The 23,427-nt window shown below is 41.0% G+C and overlaps 1 protein-coding gene across 1 annotated transcript in view; it reads left to right on the top strand.

Annotated features, from left to right (window-relative positions):
• macrod2 (mono-ADP ribosylhydrolase 2) overlaps window positions 1–23,427 on the top strand; it is a 556,553-nt gene that overhangs the window by 491,329 nt on the left and 41,797 nt on the right. Inside the window, exons 9-11 of the mRNA XM_079559786.1 lie at window positions 2,482–2,560; window positions 16,597–16,635; window positions 20,575–20,634. Coding sequence (XP_079415912.1) covers window positions 2,482–2,560; window positions 16,597–16,635; window positions 20,575–20,634 — 178 coding nt within the window. The remainder of the gene's footprint in view (window positions 1–2,481; window positions 2,561–16,596; window positions 16,636–20,574; window positions 20,635–23,427) is intronic.

Genomic DNA, 23,427 nt, shown 5'->3' with positions numbered 1-23,427 from the left:
CTGCTCAGCGGTATATCCACAATCTTGGCTCTATCTGTTTGTCAGCGAATCCACTACTTCAAAGGATGCTTGGCTATTCTTTATGGTGTGTCGGGGCAAAGGGTGGAGAAAGTGAGTCCATATTACATGAACAAAGAGGCGAAATGATATGCCACATTCTGGGTATTCACTGCTAGCATTTATAGCAAAGAACAGCTCATAAAGTATTAATAAATAAAAGTGCGTGAAAGCAGCAGGAGGGAAGTCTTTGAATGGGGTCCTTGCGTTTGAAGGGGTCAGGAATGGGCCCATAACATCACTGTCCTGCACTGGGAGAATGAGGCGAACAGCTACCATTACGCTGTTGTGTAAAATTGCCATTATTCAGTGAAGCGATTATCTGTTCTGTGTGAGTATGAGTAATGCACAGCTGTACAGAGCAGAGTGCAGAGGTGACCTCTTTCTCTGCAGTCAGTCAGAGTAGTCTGACTCCTTTTAAGCACATTATCACAGCGAGGGTGTGTGGCTTTTTGCACAAAATATCTGTTCACACACTTTTGTTAGTTCTGTGAAGCACAAAATAAATGCTTTTGGTCTTGTTATTATTATCTGTAAATGTCTTTATTCAATTTATTCAATTGGTCAAAAATTTCAGCCATGATCAGAAACTGCAGGTGTATATAATTTTTTTTGTTTTGTTGCTTTTTTGCTGTTCGACTATATTCCTTGTGAAATGAGAATTTTCATTGTATTGATTTTGGGGATGGGTGCTTATAAGCTCTTGCAGAATGTTTACTGCTCAAATAAACTAAACTAAATTAGTATTTCGTATATTTTCATGTGGTTTCTTTTATATTTTGAGTGAAAACAATTTTAAGTTGTTATTTAATAGGTCTATGTTTGTGGATTGTTAAATTGGTTAAATGGTGTAAAACAAGTTCACACCCTTTGAACTATAATAATGATAATGGCTTACACTTGTATTGCGCTTTACAAGCCTGTGTTACAAGTTTCTCAAAGCGCTACACTGTAGTCAATATTCATTCACGCCATACTCGGTGGTGAGCCTACTATTGTCGCTGCCACTCACTTACACTACACTCATTCTGTCCTACTGTACATGTTTTTAGTGGTAGGGGAAACCGGAGTACCTAGACACGGGGAGAACAAACTGCAAAAAAACAGGTGGTAATGGAACCTGGGACCTTCTAAGTGCTTGTTACCTTTTACCCAAGTACTTAAAGGGATATTTCAGGATTTTTGACAGGGCCCCATTTCCTAGTTATCCAGAGTGTTGCTGGTACCTGGATATATTTTTTGTTTGTAATTCATGCAGTTCTTATGTTTGAAGAGTTTCGTGGCGCTAGGCTAATGCAAGGCTAGCGCATTTCTATGTCAGCTAGCCTGCATTAAAAACAGTCTTACACACTGCACAGTGCACCTGAGGCAAATCACTTATAACGCCAGACTAACCATATAAATGTCTGTGTCGATAGAATAATTTTAACCATTTTGCCTTTAAAATAACTTATGTTTGAGCAGCATCAGCTTCGTGTTTGTATAAGCTACGCAGCGGCGGAGTGATGTGCTAGAAAATAGTCCCTCAAAATGCGATCATTCATGTGATGCAAGGTCTGTTATATTCCACAAATTATTCTATCGACACAGACATTTATATGGTTAGTCTGGCGTTATAAGTGATTTGCTTCAGGTGCTCTGTGGAGTGCGTAAGACTGTTTTTAATGCAGGCTAGCTGATACCGTAGAAATGTGCTAGCCTTGCATTAGCCTAGCGCCACGAAACTCCAGGTACCAGCAACACTCTGGATAACTAGGAAATGAGGCCCTATGTCAAAAATCCTGAAATATCCCTTTAAAGCAGTTTGCACATTGTAAGCAAATGCTTCATGAATTGTCTTCAAACGAATGTTATTTTTGGTGCAGTGTAAGATCCTAATTTTAATATGTTTTGAGTAAAGCTGTTACTTGTTGTGTTTCATTGTGTTTATAATCATGGCAGAAACAAAAGTACCATTAGTCATATCATTTTATTTTGCAGCTTGTTTGACTGTGGGGGGGGAGGGAAGAGAAATGAGACAATGGGGAGCCACCATGGTCTCCTTGTGGGAAACTGCAAATATCCACAAAGACTGATTTTGTTTGTAATTTATTTTATTTCTATTTGCTCATCTGCCCATGCTCTCTTAAACACTGCGGTACGAGTCTCCCCAGTGCACTCACCGTGTCTCCCTGATGCTGATTCTGATGTAATGTGCAGTAACATGATAAAAGCAGGGACGATGGCGGGTGGCCATGAATGGGTGGCTGACTAATTAGATTTTCGGAATGACTTTGATTATTTCCCGCTCGTGTGCGCTCTTGTCATCAGATGTTTACTTGTCCTGGCCTTTTATTCTTCCATGTCCTTCCCCTGATTGAGACCTTTTATGAACCAGGATGTTGAGCTAATTGCTTTCCCGTGTGTGTTTTTTTTCCTCCGCAGATTACACGGGTCATATTCTGCGTCTTCCTGGAGACAGACTTCAACATCTACAAGAAGAAAATGGCTGTCGTTTTTCAAGGTATGGCCGTTGTTTTTCGAGTCGTGTCATGTTGTAATACACGCTTCGCTGTAGCTGACAAGCAGCAAACATCAAAATTGGAAGTGCTCATTTTGATATTAACTTTTCATTCAAGTAAGTAGTTGATGCCATTCCTGAGTAGAGAGTACAGGATGTAAAGTATTAGTATTATTGCTCTATGGTCAGTGGGTGAAAGCTTAATCCACCGCTCGGTTAGTTCTTTTTCTTCAATCCAACGCTCGGACTATTGAGGAAAATTACCCTGTGTAACTCACACATTTACCTTATGGACTGAAAAATAAACCTAGTGAGAATATTTCCACAAGATTATCGATCTGCTGGCATTATTAACCTCTTAACCCCCGCCTTAACAAAGTGCATTTTCTCCAGTTGCAGTGTAACGCCTCATTTGAAAGCTAAGACCTTCCCTCCCATTTTTTGACATTTTTTGCGTTGATTTTTGCTACATTTTGCCAATTTGTTTGTTGCTCTTTTGTTGTTGTTTTTGTCACTTTTTTGTCGCTTTCCTCTCTTTTGGCTTTTTTTGTTGCATTTTGTCACATTCTTTTCACTTTTTCATCACAGTTTTCTCACTTTATCACTGCGTTTTGGCAATCTTTTGTTACATTTTCATCCTCATTTTTGTCATTTTTTTGACACTTTTTTTCAAGAAGCTATTCGATTTGGGTATAGCCGGTTCAGGCGGGGGTTAAGAGGTTAACAAAGGTAATGGGATCTGCCTCCAAATACTCAGAATATTGATAGAACAAACACAACTTTTTTTTAGTAGATTTAACCATTGTTTAATGTCGTATTCAATATAAAGTATTTCAGTTCATTCACACGATGACCAGAAATGTATCTGACCATCTCTTCTTTTCCATTTGTAAACACTCTTCCAACTGATAACATGTAAAACATTAATGTGGCATACCCAAAAGAATGCCCACTTTGAGGAAAACAGCCTTGACGAGTAGTGCGATTTCTTCCATTCTTTTAACAACACAGCCCACCTAACTTCCTTCAGAAACCTGTCCCTGGACAACTTGTTCCAATAATAAGAGATACTAAAATAAAGCTTTAATGATTAATGGCCCGTTGTGTGAAGCCCTCATTCATACACTTTATTATAGCGCGTGCCCATCTGCTCAGGGCACTGCAGCTCATCGCTTGCACGCGGGAAACATCTGCAGCAGGAGATAGCTCGCTCCTGAAGCGCCAGAATGGAAAAAAGCTTGTCAGGGTTGGGTGGCACCTAGAAATGTTTAAGAATTTGAATGCACCACCAATGGCCATTTGGGAGATTACCACGTTTGCAACAACAAGTCTCTGCAGATGCTTTTAATAGGATTAGGACTTGTTAGGGAAGCAGCGGGCTGATATTTTACATAATTGATAATATTCTGATGTTAGATTTGATTGACTGTAATAATGGCGTCTTAACGGTGCACAACAGAAATCCAGGCATGCATAGCAACCGCCTCATCCCCGGTGCCTTCGATTCAGTATGCGAAATAAACAAACAGCTATTATCTTTGTACTCCCACTTTGCCATGCCGTCTCTCTCTTTCAGCGCCGCATTCAATTCCCTCCCCTCTCCCATGCCATCATCTTTTTTTTTTTTTTTTCTTTTTTTTTTCTCTCTCGGTGTCCGGACTGTGATGGGGGCTCCACGGAGGATTGCGTTGAATAGCTTGGGATGCTGAAAGCGGCCGGCTTGGCTTTCGACAGACTAGCATTACCTCCCATTTTCCCTCTCTCCCCCGGCCTCCCCAATGGAATATGCGGCTCTTAGGCCTTCATCTGCACCGCTCCCAGATGGAGAGTGTTTTGTTCCCCCTGCGCCGCCACCGTCCTAGTCATCTGGCTCTTCCCTGAAAGATTACATTTTGTGGAGGGAGAGATCGTAATTATATTGGCTGCCCCCGTGCACCCAGCGCCCGTCTCATCATATTAGTGCTCCGAGATGAGAATCCGGGGCTGTTGTTGTTCTCCAGTTATCACTTCGAGCATTTACAAGTGCTGTCGGCCCGCCGGATAAATGCAGCATATACAAGCTCTGATAGAAACTGTGGCAGGACAAAACAATAGGCAATGGGCTTGTCAGTGTGATCATAAAAGTTTACGTAATGTTACTTTTAAACGACTTGCAATGGCCTTTTACTCAAAGAAAAGTAATTGTTCACTCATAGCACAGCATGTAAAAGTAATCTACACTGCCTGACCAAACAACAAGTCGCCCCCTGGATTTAAGTGTGATCTGAGGTTGCTGCTGTTGGTCAGGTCTCAGTCCAGTATCTGCGTACACTGGCGTATGAATGAGAGTGTGAATGGGTGACTGATTTAGGTTTAGCTGACCATCTGAGCATCTTTAATGACCAGGTTATTCCTTCTTCCCTTATGGCACAGGCATTTTTCAAGATGACTATGCCAGGATTTATCGGGCTCACATTATGGAAGAGTGGTCCAGACAATAGAAGACATTGCTTTCACATTAATTGGCCAGATCTTAACCCACTTGAGATGTTCTGGAGAAGGCTTTGTGCCATAGTTACACTCTTACATCATCCATACACGATAGGGGTGGGCCATATCGTATCGCACATTGTTATCGCAATGTAATTTTATATATTGTTGTGGACACGATATATATGTGGAGACAGGGTCAGGTGCTTAAAAAGTAAAATGAAATGAAGGATGTAAAGCTAGCTTGAGTAGATCGTATTTGCGAGAAAATTAGTATGGTGCTTTACATTAATCTTCCAAATCGGCGTAAGGCTGGACTTTTGAAGTAATTTGTCCACTGTCAATTATATCGTCAATTATAACGTTAGCATTACATTTCTTTTTATATCGTGATAGAGATTTTAGACCATATCGCCCTGCCCTAATACAAGATCTGAGTGCCTGGCTAAAGCTAAAGGCAGTCCAATGAAATATTAAAGCGTGTGACCTTTTTTGTGGCGAGTTTTTATTTGTGGTCAGGCGGTGTATTATCCTGTGTCATCTTGGCTTACTGACCCGGGTCAGTGACAACTCTGTCTTAATGGAGCTCCACAGTCCTGCCCGCTTTTAACCCTGGGCTGGTTGCGTAAAAATCCCTCCCTGTATAGATGGCCCCAAGTAAAAATGCCATTCAAAATCTCCATCAACTTTATTGAAAAAACAACAACATAAAAATATATATGTGCTATGATGATCAGTGACACAAAAGCCTTAATATTAGGAGATAGAAAATACTAAACACTTATTATGGCATAAAGCCTATGTAACTTTATAAAATTTTGGATAAATCTTGAAATTAAAATGATGTGGTTTATGTACGTTTGTTTGTTTTGTACTATGGGAGTTTTTAAAGTGATTTTGACTTATACTGTTGAACCTTTGTGTGTGGGGCGACTGCATAGGGGAGGAGTGGAATAGGGGGCTGAATCGACCAATCACACACAGCCGAGATAAACGTTCCCTTTTCTATCATGGGACACTCCTCATTGCTACAGAGTGCAAGCTTCTGTATATCTGTACTTAATAGCAGTAACATGGAAGCAAATCTAACTTAAAAAAAAACAAAACAGAAGCCAGTGAATCAAAAAGCTAGAGAGCCATTTTAGAATATGACCTTTCTTTTTTTTTTACCATAACTCGAGTGGTGGGCCATTAACAACTATTATTCATAAAATGTTAATGAGCTCATTCTTTTGATTAAACTGCGGGTCGTTCCAGAGGCTAACGCTGCAGACACGGCGATGCCAGGCAAATAGCTTTTCCTCATCACAGAGCGCTGCTGTCATGAGCCCTTTGACCCCCGTGTCAGGGCCAGTGTATCAGTGCTTTGTGCGCACATGTGGGAGGCCAACGATATTAATCCCATTATAGACAAAGTGGCTGCATAAGAGTAACATTCACTTTCAGGGTCACTTTTGAAGAGGCGGCTAGTTTTTACCTCAGCTGACCTCCAGAATGTGCTCAACTTTTAGCATTCATTATGGTGAGGTGTGGTTAAAAATCATATAATGAAGCATAACACATATTAGAGAAGGTTTATGCTGCTACTATTATGACACAAAAACATATGAAAGGTTTGTCTTTCATTGAGAAAACAAGACACGCCGGTCAAAACAGCACAAACATGGCAGTGGTGGCTCTTTTTTTACACGCCAAGTTGACCGACAGAATTCTACCTGCACGCGCTGAAGCAAGAGTTTCGGAGACACTTTCCCTTTTGTTACTGCACTTCTTGTCCCTCTCAAGAAAGTTTGTAGCAGTCCCCCTGTCTGTCACTGACTAGAGACCTGTCTGTGTTCACTGCAGAAATGCAAAAGGCTGTGTTTTGCTCTGCCGTGCCACATCTGAATACATTACATCTGAATCGTGCCGGGGGGCGGGTGTCGCCGCGCTCCCCAGGCCCCTCGGTGTAGGGTTTTCTCATTGAAAATAACGGAGGCGGCTGTTTTGCTAAAGCTTCTCAGTGTGTGTCGGCCTTAACTCATCAAAATTCAGAATTTGAACCAAAGATACCTTTTGTTTGCTCACTAATATAGTAAAGTTGTAATATAGGAGCGCTGACATGTTGTGATATAAATGTATTCCTGAGAGCACGTGCTGCCTCCAGTATATAAAATAGGGTTAACAATGGCCAAGTTATGTTCATTTATAAACTAACCTTTAGTCTTTTTATGAGAATCATGTATGGAGCATTATTATAGCATGTTCTGCACTATAGCTTGAATCATTTTTGAAGAGCTGCTGATTGATGATGGCTCCAGCCTTCAACTTCCCCTGCTCCAAATGTTCTGAATCAGTGTGTGAATTAGCTCGGGGGGGTTTGCTCCAGTGCTTTCAGGACATCCCATCAGCATCATCCTCGCGCCTCAAGTCAGACAGCCAGTTAGGTTCACCGAAAATACCACATAAAAACATGGAGGGCCATTCACAGCGCTGGATCCTTGCTGCCTCCTTTCAATAAGCTGAATTTTCCATTTTCTCCACTTCTCCCTTTTTCTCGCTCCCGCTTGCAACATTTTTTTTCTCTGCCATTCTTCCAATACTTCATCTCTCCACATTCTATCATTCTTTCTCATTATATCAAGGAGGAGGTACGGTGTGGCTCCTCCATCTGCCAGCGGTTATCAGGCATTGTGAAAAGTAGCCGTGATCTTTGTATAATTTGTATTTGTGTGCAAGCGAACGACCGAGACTCAAGATCCTCCCTGTGACATCAGTTTTAAGCATGTCTGGACCCGAGCGGGCCACAATAGATTTTTTTTTATTGAAGTCTTACTATTCTCATTTTTCATTGTATAGCTGCTTTCCCTGTATTCGGGCAATCTGTCAAGTGACAATGACTGGAGCAGGGATGTGTAAACAGGATATTTGCATACAGGAAATTGCTTTATTACAATGTGCATTCCCACAAGCTGTCACTATGAGAGAATACGCCTGCATCTTTTTGCGCCAAGAGCTGGCAGAAAAATAGCTGTTTTGTTTGGCACACATTTCCAAAAGTCTCTGAACTGTTCCCAAGCGATGAAGAATGATGCACTGATTGTGAGATAAAATGTTTTTTTTTTTAATGTATATATATATATATAAAAGAAAATCAGACATAGCACTGGTCCTTAACTGTATTTTAATGATGCGTGGTCCAGAACAGTTTTGAGGGGTAAGGGCTGTCTCCATTGTGCCACTCAACCTTTATACAGCTCTTGATATGAGTAGGAAAAAAAACCCGATTGATTTCATTTCAACTTCCTCCACAAAACTTTGGCATTAAGTGCCTTTGTCGATTGACAGCCCGGAGCGTTGCTAATTAAAGACAACAATTAGCAATGCCCAGGGTTGTCAATGCGTCTATTTAGGCCCAGAGACCAGAGTCTGATTAAAAGGCATTTCTCTTTGCACACTTTTCTTAACACAGACTCTCTTTTTACATTTTTGCAGTTGTTCTTTGTTGATCAAGCACAGGCATGTTGAGAATACATCAAAAGGGTCATTGCTCCTTTAGCCAAAAGCGGATGTGCATCACCGTTTGCCATGAATCGTCCTGTCAGTGAAGAAGGAAGTAGGAAAAGGAGCCTGTATGCTTCCTCTCATAGCTCCTTTAGCATAAGGACCACAGGAGGTTCCCCACCAGCCATAAAGAGCTATCCCATAAGCCACCGCTCAGTTCCCCGCTGTCTGGGGATGAACCAAAGGACAGGATTTGGTGGAATATTTGACAGTGTTCGCTTATACTTATTTTAAGTATAGTCCTTTAACCAGATGTCAAAAAGCAGCTTAAAACTAAACACAAGCAGCAGGCGTGCGTTTGTGAATAAAACCACATTCAGTGGCAGACACACAGTAAATACACATAAAACCATTTGTATACTACAATACTTCAACTACCCCCACACCAACCGCGCTCATAACCAGTGATATAATGACCATATTCATTATGCACTGCAGCCTTAAACTCGCCACATCTCAGAGGTGCTGTTACAGTCCCAGTTTTTCACAAAGAGGAGCAGCTGCGTTGCATCATAGTGCACAAGTGTTCGCAAACATATGTAGCTGCTGAAGGAGCGACGCTACGAGGAGCTGTTGTGTCTCATGTGTTTATGAAACCACAAGTCATAGATGCTGTCGCTATACGGGAGAATATAACCGCAACAAATGGGTGTACAGAAGCAACAACCTGGTTTATTAATAATTAATGAAAAAATGTACATCCATATCATTTCTAGCGATGAAACTGTTAACATTGTTTTGAATACGGTACATAGAGGCAGAGTAGTTTGCACTTCTTGGCGTCTCGTAAATCTTTGACTAGCCCAGTTTCTTCCTACTATTAAAAAACATGGATCATGTGATGAATTTTGGTGAAATTCTGATAGTTGTCAATGAATGTAAAAGCGTGTACATGCCTGGTAATAGAATAGAGAAGAAATGTTGCAAAGAATATAAGAAATGAATTGGACAAAATACAGTTTAGCAATAGTGTAATAATGCACTGCTCTACGACAGCTCTGTGCAGTTAGCCTAGTGGTTAAAGCTGCTGCACATACTCTCTTCTCTCTTCACCAACTGTCACCCTGTGCTGCAGTGTTAATTTCATCGACTAAAATATTTAGTCATAATTTTAGTCAAAGTCATATTTTTGCAGAAAATGTATCGACTTATAAACATGAAAAGAAGAGACTAAAATCTTCCAAACCTCCAATGACAGCCTGAAAGAGCCTCATGTCATTTAAATATTAAAATAAGGAACATCTCTGTGCTTTGTTCATGTGGGAGAAGCTCCATGAAGGCGAGGACCTCGATTAAACATGATTATGATAAATATTATAAATGCAAAGTCATTTTACTCGATTAAAACAAGACTAAAATTGAAGAGAATTTGTAAACTATATTTTCATCAAAAGACTCAAACTAAATTTACATGTGTTGTGTGATGGAATTGGAAAGCGCCTGGATGACTGAGAGCTTAAAGTGCAACCTGGCTTTCAATCATTCACGCTGAATCAAACTGTATCTAGGTGTGTTTGTCTCATATTCTTTTCTTGAGAAAGTCATGCCCGTGTTCAAACTCAAAAACAATAAGCTCGATCTAAGGCCAAGAAAATACTATTATTTTTTTCAATGGTTTTTCAATGGATATCAATTGTAGCTTAACTTTGAGAGTCACCCTGTCAGTAACTGATTCGGTCCACTATTTCTCCAGTGTCGCATTAGAGAGAGAGAAACGGATGTGTGAGTAAACCCTATTAATACTCGCAGAGCTTAATCAATGCAATTAATCATATGACAGGCTTCTATTAGGTATTCAGATTGGATCATAGATTTTGATTGACCACATGCTTGCCTTGGCACGTATTATTTGCGAGCAGGAAGGCAGTCAGGCAGCTGTGGTTGGGGGAGAGCGAAAGCATGTTGGAATTGATTCTGAGTACAACTCCTCGGCTAATATGATCCGGGTGACTGCCCACAGGCTGCGGGCTCCATCTCAGTCCTGACAGTATTAACACAGCCCACAGATCTGCAGGGCCAGCTCACGCTCACCATGCTGTTTCACCACTCTTCCCAATAGATGTTGTTTAGGAGACATCTAAATATCCAAAAGCACATCGACCTGCTGTACCTGTGATCTGTGTCATGCACCAGTCCCAGGATTGTGTCAAAGTACGGAGTTTGATGGAGTTTTAAAAGCATTGCATTTATGAGCTCAACTTTTCACCATTCGAGAGATTGAATATTTGCTTTTGAATGAAAAATGACAATGGTCCTCGCATTTCATCACCTTCATTTCATTTCTTCACCAGTGGATAACCAGACAACAATTTGTTCTTTCCTGTTCTCAAATTCTGACGGTATTGAGGACACTCTCCGCATGACAACTGCTTACAAAATGATAGTGGCAACAATGGTGCAAGAGGTTGTTCAGCTATAAAAGTGGCTGTTGTGACTCAGGGCTGGGCAACAGGATGATGAAAAAAAACAAATTGTGATTTGAGCCCTTTGGTTAGCAACCAACTTGGAACAATAAACATTAATCACGCACATGTTGCCCAGTTCGGCTTTATCCAAATCTAAAAGCTTCCTGAGTGGAGCTCACAGCCTATAGGCCAGTGTAACTCCACATTTGAAAACTAATGGCTGGTGTACACTGTACGATTTTATTTTTGTTTTATTAGATTTTTCGATGTCACATTGTACGACTTGGGGATGGTAAAATCATGAGCTGCACTCCACAAGTTTTCAAAGAGACAGTCGTAGCTGCAATCGAAGGTTTGTTTGCTAGCGGGGTTTATATCCACAGAAAAGTCCTAAGAAAGTCCTGTAAACTGAGTCAGACCCGTTCATGCCTGGCCTCTGTTCCCTGTGACTCCGTTGGCGTGTGGTGTGTGCTGATGTGTTTACGGGACACTGACAGAGATCAAAATATCAGACACTGCCTGATGTCGGTCGTAGCTCGTCTTTGGTCGTACTAAGGTTCTTTTTTAAATCTTTGTCCCTGTCTCACTCTCTGACCTAAGACCTGCGATTTTCAGCTACGACAGAAGATTTTTCTCACCACTAGTAATCGTACGTCGTAGGCGGCCAAAATCACACAGTGTAGACCCGCCATTAGACCTACAAAACTGATCTACAACTTTTACTCTTGTTGTTGCTGTGTTGTCTGTATTGTTGTTGTTGTTGTTTTTTTACCTTTTTTTGATAATCTTTTGACAATTTTTTTTTTTTGCGCTTTTTTGATCCTTTATTTGACACTTTTTTTAGAATTTTTTTGTCACTTCTGGTGCTTTTTTGTCACGATTTTGATTTATTTGTTGTCGCTTTTAAAATAATTTGTTTTGTTGCGTTTTCATCCTTGTTTTTGTCACTATTTGGACGCTTTTTTCAAGAAGCTTTCGATTTGGGTAAAGCCAAACTGGAGGAAATCTCTGTTCGAGTATAGGAGGTCAGTCTCATCATGCTTTGAGTAAGAGACAAACTGATCAAAATGAAGAGGGAAATTCCAGCAGATGGAGATTGCTTGGTTTTAGTTGCCTCTTAAAGCCAATACATAGAGAACATATGGGAAAAATTGAAATCAGATTTTGTTTGTATGAAAATAATGACAAAAATACTGTATCATGGACCATATCTCCTACCGATGAGTGAGCAGGGTTTGACAGTTCACTATTGCAACCCAGAAGCAGCCAAGAATTATTATTATTTTTGAATAAGACCATTATTTCAAAACCAGGGCATTTCACAATAAATGGCATTCTGTGTTGTTTTTGTTTGCGTGTTTTTTTCCCTCATGTTTTGTGAGTGGAGCTAAATCTGGACACTAATAATGCAGCAGAAGCCATGCCCACTCTCTTTCAGCGATTCACACTGGCGCACCGTCCTCCAATGTCCATAATCGAAGACTCCCAGACCTCCCTATGACATGAACATGCTCTGGTATCACACTTGTAATTTGTCGAAGAATTGCAGGGAACCGTGCGAGGGGTGAAAATGGAGCCGTGTCTGTTTGCTGGGGCAATCTCTCAGGAGTGGGATGCGAACAGGGCACGGTGTGTTAGTCATGTGATCACCAGTCCCTCATTCGGCTGCGGCTCAAACATGGATTCACTTTCACGTGTGACAATGTCAGAACGTGCTGTGTAAATAGAAGACATGCAGCGGAGGGAGGATGTGGCTGCTGTGACATGCTCCGGCACATCTCACTACGTTCTTTGGAAAAACCTTGACCAAAGCTCAACCAGCTCGATCACTTCAGCAGCTAGTAAATGAAAAGCAACATCACTCACATTTGCCTCTAACCGCCTTAGCGATTCCAGCGACTCACAAGGCTTCTTTAATTTCTTGCTAATGTTGCAGCATGTGCCGTTTTAACTCGTTTTGATTGTGGCGCCTAATTGAATGTGTGTTTGAGCCTTACGATTCCATTACCCAGTCTTTTCCCATGGGCAACAATAAAGTCAAGTTAAATTAAGGTTTCGTTTAGTTTGTTAAAGATAGTAGCTGAGATTAAGCTCGACCAAACACATTGACTTGCCCAATAAAAATGGAACTAATGTCTGGCAGGATGAATCACAATTAGGAAGATATACAAACAATTGAAAGGAATTGACTTATGGCTCATCCTGCTGTTTTAAGTGGACATTGCTGTTTACCAATAGCCGACGAGTTGAGAAAAGGTCATGAACACAGACGCAGAAGGATTGGGGCGTGGCTCGAGAGGGAATATGCGTGCAGTTATTTGCATAGTCCTTGAAACGGATGTGTTTATAAATGTAGTCGCACAGTCTCAGTCCGTATGTCTGGTTTATACTCAATATTATGACTTTTCTTGCCTTTGTCCCTATTGTCCCACTGCTATTCCCGGATTCTCTCATGCCCACACTCCTGCAGGTGCTCGCCTTGCCCTGTAAAAATGCCATAACATCTGACGATACGTGAGCGTCCATGTTTCAGATTGTGCCCTATTGTTACACCCTTTCCTTTGTCTCCCCAAAGCAGGGTTAGATTAATGCACTGTACCCTTTCATTCAGTGTTGTACAAAAGAAAAGCCTGTCGCTGAATCCTCCGGGAGCCACGCTGCTCACACTTCCATAGAGCTGATGACAACAGCCTTTCATCAACGCTAACGCCTGCTAACCGCACTCGCTAACCACAGTGCAATGGTTGCAGCAGACTCGCATGCAGGGATCATGGTGGGGCTGTGTATGGAAGAAACATGCACACACTGGCGCCATGACTCAAGCGTAAACGCTGTGGAGATCTGAATGATGGCTTGATTTTCCTTTTGTGTTCATTTGCTTTAAACATTTTTCTTGATTGTATTCACCTTATTCAGGGGGTCGCGGTGTTCAGGACTAAACTGCAGGTCTAACTTTTGCTGATATTGATGTAACATGTGGCATTTCTGACAAACCGCTGGGTAGATATTGTTCGGCTTCGGTTATTTACAGATCCTCACAGCCAAACCATCAATGCTATCCCACAACATGAAAGCACACAAAAATATTGCTAAAAATAATGTGAGGTCAGTTTGTCATGCTGTTCTGTGATCAGCATGAGGCCAGGCAAATGCATATCCTTTTTCGCGTTCAGTCTCATTTTAGTTTCGTCACTCTCTGCTAAGTCCCTTCTTACCGGAAGTGCTTAGACTGAGCGTAAATGTTTGCACGGCAAGAGTGGGCGGGGCTGAATACGGTGAATAAAGAAACAGTGAAATAGATAAATTATGTAGTTGGAAGAAATTATTGACCTTTTATTTCAGTAGGTTTTTACAGTCCTTTTTGTTTGTACTTAGGTTTGCTCTCTTTACTCATTTTACTGTTAAAGCAGTGCTAAGCAACTCATGCCCCTAGAGGCCATACGCGCCACTGCAGGTATCGTAGCATGTTGCGTTTTTTTTTACTCATTAATTGTCCGTGAGAGTAAATACTACGCAGACAGAAAAGACAAACAGAGAGAGGGATATTGTGCGTCCAATTAAACAATGGAGATATTTTTTTTTACTTCAAACTCAGCTGTATACTGTTTAAGTGGCGCTAGCCCGCAGTTAGCATTGCCCGTTAGCCTGTTAACTTCTTCTTGGAAAAGCGTTTTGGTTAAGGTTAAAATACTGTAAGGGGTTTGGAAGATAGATCAGTCGATTAAGCTGCAGATTATGTTGCTTCTCACTCCTCTCTCGGATTCTTTCCATTGTTTTTGCTCATGTAAGCCGCCACATTTGTTTAACATGACTTTGTTTGCATAATCCTGTCAGTCAGAAAAGGTTCCAGACTAGTTTTTGTAAAGAAGAGGATCAAATTTGTTTCTATTTAGTTGTGCTGGTTATTGATTTTTTCTTCTGTTTGACCATTGTTCTGTATACAGTATGTCTACAAGCCTTGTCTCTCTCTATTGAAGCAGCAGCCAAAGCCATCTCATCTCTCACAGTGTGATTCTACTCCTCCTTCCAGAACCACCGCAGTCCCCACTCTCTGTCTCTTACAATATAGGCTTGGAGAAAGAGAGAAAAAAAGGGCCAAATCAAAGGGCTGTTTCTCTCTGTCTGAGCCACATGGTCCACCCAAGCCTTCCGTCCCAGTAATTTGGGAAATGGGAATTTTACACCAAGTCAACCAGAGAAGCTTTAATTGAAAAGGAAAGCGCAGACCCCTCCTCTCCTTTGTTATACACGCACCCTATAATTTAATGTAATAACTATATGCTGCAATGACTGCCAGGGGAAGTAAAGGAGGGCTGTGAAAGTTTTTTGGGACATTTTGTGTCAATGGGGTCATTTAGTCCAGATGTTTTTTTTTCCCTCATTAAAAATCTGAAGCTAACTATGGAAACAATCTAGTGTAATGTCTCTGTTCAGCCTTTTCGATAAGGCTTCTATCATGTGTGTCCGTTGATAATCTCTATAATTGCTGTGCGAATAGTCGGGGCAAACATTTTAACTGTGCGGAGAAGAGCATGTTTTACGTCTCACCCCGAAGCATTCTCAATTCTGAATTTGAGAAGCAAATTTATACGACTGCTCTTTGCAAACGTTTTCTATAATGGAACACAGCTGGACAACTGAGATCTTACACAAGAATACAGTAGTTCGCATGTACAAGTAGACCAACATATGGCCACTGGTTGCACTGCTTTATGGCACTGCTTTACGCTGTTTGACCTCCATATGTGAGCGCCAAAACAAGCTAGTTTTCCATTAGAAACCATTGCACTTTAGGTACGTTCTAAACAACTGTAAAGCCCGGTGCCTAACTTTTAAAGCCTTTCTACATCTAGAAATTGCTCCTGTGATAGCGCTGGGTAAGTTACAATTAAAGGGATCAGGCAGGTTAGTTTAAGAAACGTTTTAGAAATCTCGTATGCTAATGAGGGCCAGACTTGGATGGACTGGCCGTTAGCATTAGAGCTAATGTCACGGGTGCAGCTACCACCTAACTACCCCGGGAGAGCCGTGTCTACAGTGAAGATCCCGCCCTTATGCCCTTTTTAGGAACGTGCTCCGTCACAGCAGGGTAGGAGGAGTCTGTAAATCCGCCATGATTTTCCTTTCGAACATGGTCATTATGGTAAATGGAGAGGAGTGAGGTAGAAGCTGTCTATTAATTCTACAGTCTATGAGACTAACCCAGTGCTTTCTGGTCTAAAGGAGGAATTAAAGGAGGAATTAATTACTTAATCATTGATTATTTATGGCAGTGATGCAGGAGCATTTTAGTTGGTGAATAAATTGTAAGTTTTATTTGTAAACAATAAAGTCCAGTGAACAATTACATTTATAGCTAAATGACTTTTTTAGACTGTTACTTCATGGCTCCACACAACGCACTTGTAAAGTGTTAATCAATACTTCAGTCATTATTTATGAAATATGTGAAGACGTGCGTATTCCATATTACTTATTCATCATTTATAAGCACAAAGTAGATGTTGTGTATATGCCATAGTTGCACTGGTTCAAAGGTTCAACTTCGCACACTTATATGAGTGACAAGTTGTAATTAATTTTGCATAATTTGACTTGTTTCTCGTCTCTCTCTCTCCTCAGACAATGATATGGAGGTTTCAGAGCAGCGGCAGAAGGATGGTGAGTGGCAGAGGAATTCATGGCTTCTTTTCACCTTCACACCTGCATTAGAGCACACAGAGGCTGAGTGAGAGGCAAAGCTGCTCCTGCCACACGGATTTACTGCGTTTCACTCCAGGCAGATCAAATTGAATGTTTATTTATTCAGAAGGCGGCTGAATCCGAGACACGTCACAGTTAAAAATACTTGATGTGCATTACATTTCAGGAGCTTGAGCGCTCATCGGCCACATAATTGGGTACATCTGATATCATGGCATAGAATAATACCATACAATCCTGTCCACATCGTGCCTAAAGGAAAATACATGGCTTTGCTCGTATTTGTCAAATACACTGAAGGTGTCTTGCTAAAGGACTCAACTGCAGAATATGACATAGGCGGCACAGTTGCTCAGTGACTACAACTCTTACCTCATTGCAAGACATGTTCTCCCAATGTCTGTGTAGGTTTCCTCCATCAATCTAATACAATAGTGTTCCTATGGCATCAATTTAATTCTACAAACACAATGATTGTTAATTTCTTGGTCAACTTTACAATATATTCTTAAAAAGGCTTCCTACTGTCTACTATAGCCCACTTAGTTATTTTGAATTTAAAAATAACAGAGCATGTGTACTTCATAAAATGTCCAGTGTATAGTCATTTTCTCCTTATTCCCTCACACTATTTTCTTCTGTTGCTGGGCCACAATAGCTGCAGCCCTCCTAAAGAAGCAGCCATGCAGCATCTCTCTTTACCGCGGCACAAACACAACTGTCAGCACATAATGCCTTTATCACTACACCATCTTGGCACATGGCCTGAAACTCCCTGATACTGCTTATCACGATCAACTATTGACATTAGGCTGTGCACTCATGTCCTGAATAAGCAATGGCATGAACAGGGCATTTGGAAAGCTGTTTATTGTCGGTAAATGCATTCAGGAGCCAGCGGGTGCATTATGGGAAAAGAAATATTTTGTCTCGACTTAAACAAATTAAAGCATTGGATAAGTTCAGTTTTTAACACTTCACTTTGGGCATGGAAAGATAAGTGGCACAAAATTAAATATTTGATCCGGTGAGACTGAACTTGTACTGCTATTGTCAGGGATGCACTAGCTCACTTCAGATGTTGATCCTTTGTTTCTGGTAATCCATAGTGCTATTGGTGGACTTTATTCTTCCTGTAGAGAAATGTGTCCTCTGTCTTTGACTTCAGTGTCGATGAGGTAATCTGTCAGGAGCTGTCCGCGACCGCAGTGCAGCTCTGTGGGACTCATTACCAGATTTTAAGCTATAGGTTCATGGTCAAGAGCGCTTGAATACTGCAGCCTATTGTACATGTTTTAGAAAACCATTGAGACACGGGGAGAGCATGCAAACGCCACAAGGGAACTTCTTACGCTTAACATTTCCACTTTGCATTGACCGTGGTAATGGTCTTGATAATGGTCCGAATGTCACTTCTAGAAGACTGCCACAACACTGATTACCTTTCAATACCATTTTATTTGACAGCTGTTTCAAATGTGAACTGAAACAACTGCGGCTTATCTTCATGTGTTTGTTGAGTGGATCTGGCATATGCCGCTTTCTCATGTTCCCAATGACACTATTGTACATGTGCCACCAAATAAACCACGCTCAATGTTAGTTTTACTCCAAGCCTTGTGAAGAAAGCGCTCTGATTACTGCGCTGATGTGGGACGCGGGTGCTATCAAAATGTTTTTTCTTCTCAAAGTCACCCCATGATTTGCCAATTACACGCATCTGTGTTTTCAATGAGATTCAATTTTAGGGTGAACATAAAAGAGGGGCTGCTTTGTAAGTGCACTGTAAAATCTGTTGCCGTCGAGTGAAACAATGTGTGTGTAATGGTGAAGTCATAAAGGCCTCGATCAACGTCTCGAGATTGTTCTGTTACTGTGGTTGGCACAGTTTTTTATGGTACAGCAGTGCTTCTCACAGGAAGGAAAAGAGGTAACTTTCCAACTAATGCCTGAAATAAACTTAAATGTCAGGACTAACGTTCGTCTAAACCAGGGGCCCTCAATTTTTTTTCTCTGGGGGCCACATTATTGTTCCTGACTGTGATGGGGGGCCGGGCCAGGTTGGTAATAACATAGAGTTGTATGACCCAGACCAAAAGGCCTCATTTTGAAGTAGAGATTGCCAGCCTGGCACAGTCATCCCCACTATTATACAAACAAAATCAGCACTTGATGCCAGGCACATATTTGTTTATCTGTAGTGGTTTGCAAAATTAATAATCAAGTCTTCACACTGTTTTAATTTGAAATACCACAGGTGTTCCATTTGTTTTTATTTTTCAAATAAAACATCATTGAGTAATGTGACCAAAGTAATAACTGTTAACACTTTTGCGCTTTACAAGCCTGTAACACAAGTTTTTCGAAGTACACTGTATTATTCCTTCACTCCAAGCTCTGTGGTGGTAAACTTCATTTACCACGTGGCTATAATGTGTTGTTTATATCCTGCTTTCTTTTGTCAATGGCCTTGCTGGAAACATGTGGAATTATTTTATTTATTTATTTAAGTTTGCTCCCTAGTGGCTGGAATGAGTATACTGGTTATTTAGTAAAAAAAAAAAAAAAAAAAAAATCTTTACTCTGCAGAGGAATGGGCTGTAGACTTACTTTTTTACTTAGGGATTTGTGCTCTGCAAGTCAGGGGCCGGGTTAAATGGGCTGTAGTTTGAGGTCTAAACTGAGGAACAAAAACATCAACATGATACATTCTATTTATAAGTACAACACAAGAGCAATATGTTTGTATAGGTGTACTAATTTTAAAATCATGCACTAAATTTCCCTTATTTCCCAGTATTTAATCAGCAGTACCGCGCCACCTAATTCATCAATGAGGGCTAAAACTACAACCATATGTTCGTTTGCTGATGAAAACAAAGAAGAAAGTGGGAACAAGATCCTATTTTTTTAAGTTTGTGTGCAAGTATCTGAGGTTTAGGGTGCATCGCATATACACTTGTGTCTGCTTGATGTGAATCCTGTTGCAGCTATGCGCAAAAAAACATGATTAAAATGTTTTTTTTTAACTATAGATAATGTTATGTTGTGCTCATGGTTTCTTATCCAATTAGCAACAACTGCTCCGCTAAAAATTAGTGCGCTACTGTTATTTGCGCTGTAAAATTAATTTGCCTTGAACCACTTTGCTCCATCCCTGGAAGTACATCAAAATTAACTTCAAGCAGACGAAGTTTGAACACACCCTCGATCAAGTTGGCAAAATCTTGATTAAAGCAAATTAACATTTTGCGACATTTAAAACAAATTATTTGAAATTGTACAAAATGACTGCCGTGAATCATGAGAACTAGACCAGAATTTAGGCCTTTCATCTATTGTATATCTAGGTCCAAACCAGTTTTTGCCCCTGGCTAAGCTAGAAATACTTTCTGGAACAAAAGCAAAACGTATACAAATTGGTACTGCAAAAAACATCAGAGGACGTCCATGTGCCAACATTATAACACTAGGCTGTGTAAAGTCTTTGCTATTGTCATGGCCCAGAGCTGGATGGGCCCAGTTTGGCTCAGTTTAATGGTGTCTTTTTTTCTATGGACCAGCCTTTGATACTGTTCCATCAGCTTGACTCTGAATCAGTCTGGACACCATTCAGCCGTCCCAATGAAGGCTACTCACACATGAAATAGGCCTTTTGTCCCAGGACTGTCTCAAAGGCTCACATTCTTCCCCTGTACCCCACTGCACTGGTTTGGTCAGACAGGTACTAAACAAAACTGCTTGGGTCCAGTGTGTGTGTGGTCAGACAAGAAGTGACAAATTAAAGAGAAGTGAACCATTATTTTCTGAGGATGGGGGAGGGGAAATGTGCTAAATCCAATTTAAATGGTTTATACGGTGAGGCTAATTTAATAAAGTGTGTTTGTTTGCTTACAGATACCACACCGTCAACGCCCCCATCTACACCTAAAGATGAGGATGAAGAGGCCAACAGGGGTACGTGGTTTTGTGTTTATATATTGTCGACGTGACAAGTTGTTTTGAAAATGCCAAGCGCATTTGGAGTGGTTGGGGTAATGAAGAGACTTGTGGTCAGTTACTGTATGTACGATCCGTGGACGATCCGATTTTGTAGTACCCGTAGTTGTATTTGTAGTAGCAGTCCTAGTCCACAAAGGTAAACCCGCTGACAGGGTTTTTCTACTGCATAGAAGGATGGGTCATGGTCTAAATGTGAGTATTTTTACTTGGTATAGCAGTAAAATAACCATCACCTGTTGAAATGGTAGTGTTTCTCTTTTCACTGTTGGTTATTTTGAGTCGTGTATAGGCTACTTTTACTCGAGTATAAATTCTGAGTTTCGCCTAATCTCTTGCTTGTCTGTGGGGAAATGAATACAAGATGAAGCGGGATGTTTCTTAAGGAATGTTTTCTTGGAGGTAAAGTTGCTTAAGAAGCCATTATCTGGCCATTCTGCGGTTTCAGCCCCCTTGGATGTGTAATATTGAAACAATTATAGCCCTCTCCGATACCTTGGACCGGAGATAATTAGATTCTTACACTGGAGGCTGTTGGTAGGCAATTAAAATACTACACCATCCATTTGTCTCCGAGCCTTAAGGTTGTGGGGCCTTTTTAAAGATGGCAGTCATGGTTGTTTTCTTCCGGGACGTCGTCCTGGGTACCTGGGTAGAAAGCACAGTCACTTCAAGAGCTTAGAAAATGCACTACTTGCTTTTGGTCCCCTGTATTCGATTGAAAACTAATTATTCACTCAATAGCACGACATAATAGAAGTCATCCTAGGAAAAAATGACTCGTATCTCGCGTAATATAATGGAGTTTTCTTTTTTCACAAAGGAGGGAACAAGAGAAGGAGAATTCAGTTAAATTGTTGATGGAATTGCAGAAAGAGTAGCCCCAATTGCAGCAGCTTTAATTTCAATAGTAACAATAATAGTCGCAGTGGTTGCAGCAGTAGCATAGTAGTAGATGTACTATTTTTCACATAGAAGCATCCTCCTAGCATAATGACAAGAGCAACTCATAGTTTTTTGTTTGTTGGTCCAATAACATGTGAAGATAGAAAGTGTACACATCTATTCTATATTTCCCTTGAATTATCGTTTTAATACGCTAATACTCTTCTCAGGTATTTCAAATATACGGTATGACTTCGGGTGCAGGCGGCTTGGGTTAGAATATCCACTCCACTCCATAAATGCCACTCAAAGTAGGCTATGTTTTGTTGAATGTCCAGTTTTATGGGGTGAACGTGTGATCAGCATGTTTTGTTTTCTGGAGTTTAGATGTAGCCTAGAGCTCTTCTGCTCCAGATGCGGCACAACGGCAGTGAGCTCAAGCAAATGCGCGACAGGCATATGTGATGAAAAATAATGCAGCAGCAAGAAGCAAGGTCCGCTTACAATAACAAGGCGACAGCTTCTTACTGACCTGTGGAGTGCAGCTTTGTAGCCTCAGATTGGTTTTGTTTGACTTAAAAGTTGTCCATGACGGGGTGAAAGTGAAGCCGTGGGAACATTTCTGCTGCTTGTTTCCTCATAAGTCCATAAGCAATTTCAAAGGCGTCCTCAGCGGTGCCGTGGCAAAACAAACCTTTTCACCTGTAAACTCCCGTTTGAGTGACAGTTGGCAGCAGAGAGGCTCATGCGGCGCCTTTTTAATGTGTGTCGGCCAATTGACGCCGTTAAAATTGATTTGTGTTAACCTGTTAATAGCATGATATTTTGGACTATTAATAAGTCCAAACATATTTGAACTGACTGATATGTGCTTGCTCTACACACTACAGTGGTGGCAAATGGGAAAAATGTTTAGGAACTAGCTTGTAGTTCTTTAATACAGTGCAGAAGAACTTACCGCGCCTGCCTTTCCGATGTACAGTACCTTCCAGTAATCCTTTGCCATAATTCAATATGATTCACAAATTCAATCAGCAGCATTAGCAGGGCCTAAGTATTTTGTAATAATCTTTATAAATCCTAATTTATCAGGCCCGCCAGCTTAATAGTAACTAATCCATTCACAAAAGGCCTTGGCACAGCTTTCCAGCATGGGAACAGCCAGTCCTTGAGACAACCTCCCTCTCAGGAAACCAATGAAATGATTTTGTAGCGGTGGCTGTATTGTAAAGGTTAGGCCTGGTGCAATGGAGAAAGGATTAATCTCTCCGATGTCACATATCAGACCGCACGGGAAATGCAAGCTGCGGTTACGCCACAATGAGATATCTGGACAAAGAAAATGTGCTTTTACATGCAAAAACAGTATCGTATCATGACAGCGGTGGCTAGAGTAAGTTAAAGTTGAAATAGTTATCAAGTAGAGTATGAAAAGTGGCATAATAGATACTAGTAGTGGAAGTAGCACTAGATTCACATACCACTTCGGCGGGCAATTCGGCTGGTGTTTTTACCAAATGTCCTTCCTGACTCAACCAATACTATTTTGAAGTATACAGCTTTAGAGTACTCTTCACAAACCTCCATGTCTCTCCAATTTAGGTCACCTACTTGGACTAAAACCATTTAAGTGATTTTGTATGAGTGGAGTGGAGTGTATGTGTCAATACGGCTCAGTGTGATCCATCACTGTCGGTGCTTCTCTGAGGGGGGTGTTCTCTCTCTCGCTCTCTCCCTCCCATCGTCTCGCTTAAGTTGTGTCGGGGCCTTTTAGCTCCCGGACTGAAACAGGACTCTGTAAAAGGCTTTTTGTATGTTGTTTGGCTGTTGTTAAGTACAGTTGAAGTGGAAACAGTGCGCAGTCAT

This window comes from Gobius niger (assembly GCF_951799975.1).
Source record: "Gobius niger genome assembly, chromosome: 7".
Taxonomy (NCBI): Eukaryota; Metazoa; Chordata; class Actinopteri; order Gobiiformes; family Gobiidae; genus Gobius; species Gobius niger.
This window is presented reverse-complemented; position numbering and strand designations above follow the sequence as displayed.